Raw genomic sequence first — 3,943 nt, 5'->3', positions numbered from 1 at the left:
GGAGGCACTCACCAGCCTGGAGCCAGATCTGTTCCAGCGTGGTCCACAGCTGCATGGGGCCCTGTTTCAAAACAGAGCTGGGCATGGTCAGCTCCGACATGGCCTCCTCTAGCCGCGAGGCTGCGATGGACGATGCCCGCCGAGAGCCTGCAGAGCAAGAGGGGAAGGGGTTGAGCAGCAGAGTCAGAGGGCCACACACCCCAGGCCCCCAGAGAGAGACAGGGCCACCGAATCAGGGGAAATAGCTCACAGAGCCACCAGTGAGGGCCCACCCACCTCATCCCCTGACCCAGAGCTGGGAAGAGGAGCTTCAGAGGGGCAATCAGGCGGCGAGTCCACATCGAGGAGTCTATCCCCAAGCAACACAATCATAAACGTTGGCAACCAAGCTCGTCTACTACTGCCTATTGTCATCACACTGACCGAAATGACCGAATGTCCAACAACAGGGACTCATTAAAAACAAGTGAGGGCCCTGGCTGGTTTGGCTCAGTGGATAGAGCATTGGCCCACAGATTGAAGGATCCAGGGTTCTATTCCAGTCAAGGGCATGTACCTTGGTTGCAGGTTCAATCTCTGGCCCTGGTCAGGGCACATGTGGGAGGCAACCAATCAATGTGTCTCTCTCACATCGATGTTTCTCTCTCTCCCCCTTCCTCCCACTCTCTCTAAAAATCAATGGGAAAATATAATCAGATGAGGATTAACAACAACAAAAACAACCCAAAAAACAAACAAATAAAAAAAACAATTGAGGGTGTAATCATACAAGACTATGCAGTCATTCAAATAATAATGCACAGATATGGACATTGATGTGGAAAGATGTCCAGATTCTACAGTTAGGTGAAGAAAGCAGGCTGAAAGAAAGAATGACCACATTTTTATAAAAAAGAAATATGGGCATAGAAAAAAGTGAATTAAGAACTTTATTAAGGACTGGGTGGAAAAATTACGGGTGATTTTTCTTCCTTTTGCTATTTTTGCTGTTTTCACAAGAGCATATTATTGCTTCCTACACAAAAATGAGGTTATGCTGTGAAGGACCCTGGGGTAGCAGCTCAGGTCAGACCCCGTGACCTCTGGAGAAGCCCTTCTTGTGGCAGCTCTGGGTCAGGATATCTGAGCTGTTGGCATTTACAATTCACATGCAGGTGAAATGCAAGCACTTTCTCTCTCTCAGAGGCAATAAAGACTCCAATAAACTCAGAAGACCTCAGGGTAAACCACAGACGATTTCAGTTTGTAAGACGAATGCACACGGAATCCTAATAATTTGTTTGTGGCTCCTCCCTCTTTCATTGCAAGGGCGCTCTGCCCTCCTGCACGGTTCTCTCCTGGGAGCTGCCTCCGGTGCACCTGTCAAGTCAGGTGCTGGGCTTGGCACCGGAAACCAACGCCGTCACTTTACAACGAAGGCGCAACTTGGTTCATGTCCACAGAAGTGGAAAAAATGAGCAAGGCCACTAAGTACGACTCCCCCACACTTTCATTCCTGTGACTAATTCTTCTTGTGTCTTTGAGGAATGCATGCTGCTTTATTCAGGTCCTCAGTTAAAAGTCAGCTTTGAGCTTAGAGTTGTAAATATAAGCCCAGCTCATTCCTTCCTACTAAGGACGCTAGGATGGCAGACCTTGACCTCAGGCTGTAGCCTCTATGCTCCACAGCTGTCATTCACCCCAGTATTCCCTCTCTCTTCGCCTCCAGCCGGGAGGTAGGGTCTCTCCCTTGCCCACTTCAGCTGTCCACTTCCCACCCAGGCCTAGCAGCCATCCTGCCCCAGAGCCACAATGGGCCCTGAAAGACCTGATGGCAGCTCCTTCGCACAGGCCCTTGGGCAGGGCCACCAGGAGCAGGCTGGGCAGGGGCCACTCTCCCGCTGGTGCTCTGGCTGGGAGAGGGAGCTGTGGGCCCATGTGGGCAGCTGCCCACAGGCACCTTCTTACCGGAGTCTGCATCATGGGCATCCGGCAGAATCAGGTGCATGCCACTCTGCTTCTTCAGCATGACGCCCTCGCCGAGGCTGCCATCCTTTTCCAGGCCTCTGGAAGGCAAGAGAGGGCCAGGCCCCAGTGACGTGGAGGGCTGGCAGGGAGGACGAGGGAGCCTCCTGCCAGGCCGGCTTTGGGGCTGAGAGGTCAGGCCCGCAAACAGAGCCTACGCCGGGACCATCAACAATGTTCTCGCTGTACTTCTCCCTCCACCTCAGCCCCCTGTCCCCAGTCCCCTCCTCTGTCTAGAAAGCCTCCCGTGGCTCCCCTGCCCCTCACAGGCCTTCCGTCCCTGTTCTCCGTCAGCATGGCTCTCTGCACCACAGATGCTGAGGGTCAGACACTCTCCCTTTCTGGCCAGAAGCACCCCCAGGCCATGGGGAGGCCTTTCTACATTTCATTGCTCTCACAATGTCTAGCTGAGGGCCAGGTCCAGAGCAGGTACTGAGGACTGGCTTCCAAGGAAAGCCTGGTCCTCAAAGGCCACCAGACATGCCCCCAGCCCATCTCCCCCCAGGAAGGAAGGCCCAGATGCCACTCTGAATCAGGCACCCTACCTTGGCTTCCAGGGTGGCCTCAGAAGAGCCAAAGATGGCCCCTGGCATGGCAGGTAAACAAGCATGGTGACCTAGTCCCCTCCCTCACCCTGATTCCCCAGGTCCCTGCAGCTCCCACGCTGCTAGGAGGTTCCTCTTTTCTCAGAGTGGGAGGCGGGGGAAGCCCCGCCCCCCCCGAAAGGCAGCACAGCCTGCTGTGCCCTTCAGCTCTCCCTGCCCACTGCCAGGGATGCCCATGGCCCTTGAACCTCTGACTGGGGAAGCTCAGAGGAGGACCCGGGTGGAAGGGGTGAGAGAGAAGGCAGGCACAGCCTGGATGCTTCTCCCCTTGGAAGGGGTGCCAAGATGATGGTCCCACAAAGAATGCCAGAGCCTGGCGTACCCTTGCCATCCTAACGCAGACTCACAGCGGCCTAAACGTGGGCCTGTGGCTGCACAGCCATCATTGCGGGCATTGGAGGAAACCACCCACAAAAGCACAGTGCGTCAGGGCTGGCTCCTGTCCTCTCCCACCCTCTTCCCTTTCCCAGGAGGCACCGAGTGTGGTGCCAGAAACACTGGGTTAAAACCACAGGGCCACCGCTTCTTGGCTGTGTGACCCTTGGCAAAGCCACCTTTCAAGGTGAGTTCTCACGGTGAGTTGTCTTGTCTTGAAATGAGTGTGAGAATGTCGATCTCACAAGGCTGTTGTCAGAAGCATATGAGATAATATAGGCAGGTGCCCAGCACCTGCTGACGTGGAACAGATCCACAGTGCAGCTTCTCGCCCACCTGCCCTCCCAGCCTCTGAGGGGGCCTCTCCTACGGCTCCAGAAACAGCCCATCTCGGGGACCTTTAGCCACTTGGTTCTAGGCCAATATACAGCTTTGCTCCTGCCCTAAAGAATCTGGCAGCTGGATGGGGAGAAGAGAAAGTCAAGGTTGAGCAATCAGCACGACCCAGATGGAGAGGGCTGAGCAGGGAGGATGAGGCAGAGTGACTGGAGGCACCCTGAGGAGGGGCATCTGAGCGGGGCCTGAGGGGCAGCGTGGACATGCGGGGGCAAAGCAGGAGGTGGGACAGGGTAGGCCAGACCCTCAGGCTGTGGCTTCTGGCCTTGATCCCTACTTGCCCCAACTGGATTTCACAAGCCCCAGTTTCTGCGCTGTGGCTCCAGGTTGAGAAAGAATGTTTCCTGTTCTTGGGAAAGCCTGGAGGGTATTGGATCCAGGCCTCTGGTCCCAACCATTTGTCTCCAGGTAGCAGCCCGGCTGAGCCCTACCCCACCCTGAAGTTCCCCAGAAAGGGGGCTCAGGGAAGGAGCTCTATCAGGCTCATCAGAGAGCAGATGAGTATCAGTGGTGGCTTGAAAAAACCCCAAGGCAAGCCCCACTGACCCCACAATCTCATAGTC

The 3,943-nt window shown here is 55.3% G+C and overlaps 1 protein-coding gene across 5 annotated transcripts in view; it reads right to left on the bottom strand.

Moving 5' to 3' along the window:
• The window catches only part of TTC7A (tetratricopeptide repeat domain 7A), a 108,707-nt gene that overhangs the window by 21,123 nt on the left and 83,641 nt on the right, over positions 1-3,943 (bottom strand). For all 5 annotated transcript variants that reach the window (XM_005864794.2, XM_014538475.1, XM_014538478.1 and 2 more), the window contains 2 exons: positions 1,948-2,045; positions 13-147 (listed from right to left, as the gene is read on the bottom strand). In XM_005864794.2, coding sequence (XP_005864856.1) covers positions 13-147; positions 1,948-2,045 — 233 coding nt within the window. The remainder of the gene's footprint in view (positions 1-12; positions 148-1,947; positions 2,046-3,943) is intronic.

Source organism: Myotis brandtii, unplaced genomic scaffold (genome assembly GCF_000412655.1).
Source record: "Myotis brandtii unplaced genomic scaffold, ASM41265v1 scaffold191, whole genome shotgun sequence".
NCBI classification, from domain to species: Eukaryota; Metazoa; Chordata; class Mammalia; order Chiroptera; family Vespertilionidae; genus Myotis; species Myotis brandtii.
The sequence above is the reverse complement of the archived record's forward strand: the minus strand, read 5'-3'. Positions and strand labels throughout refer to the sequence as shown.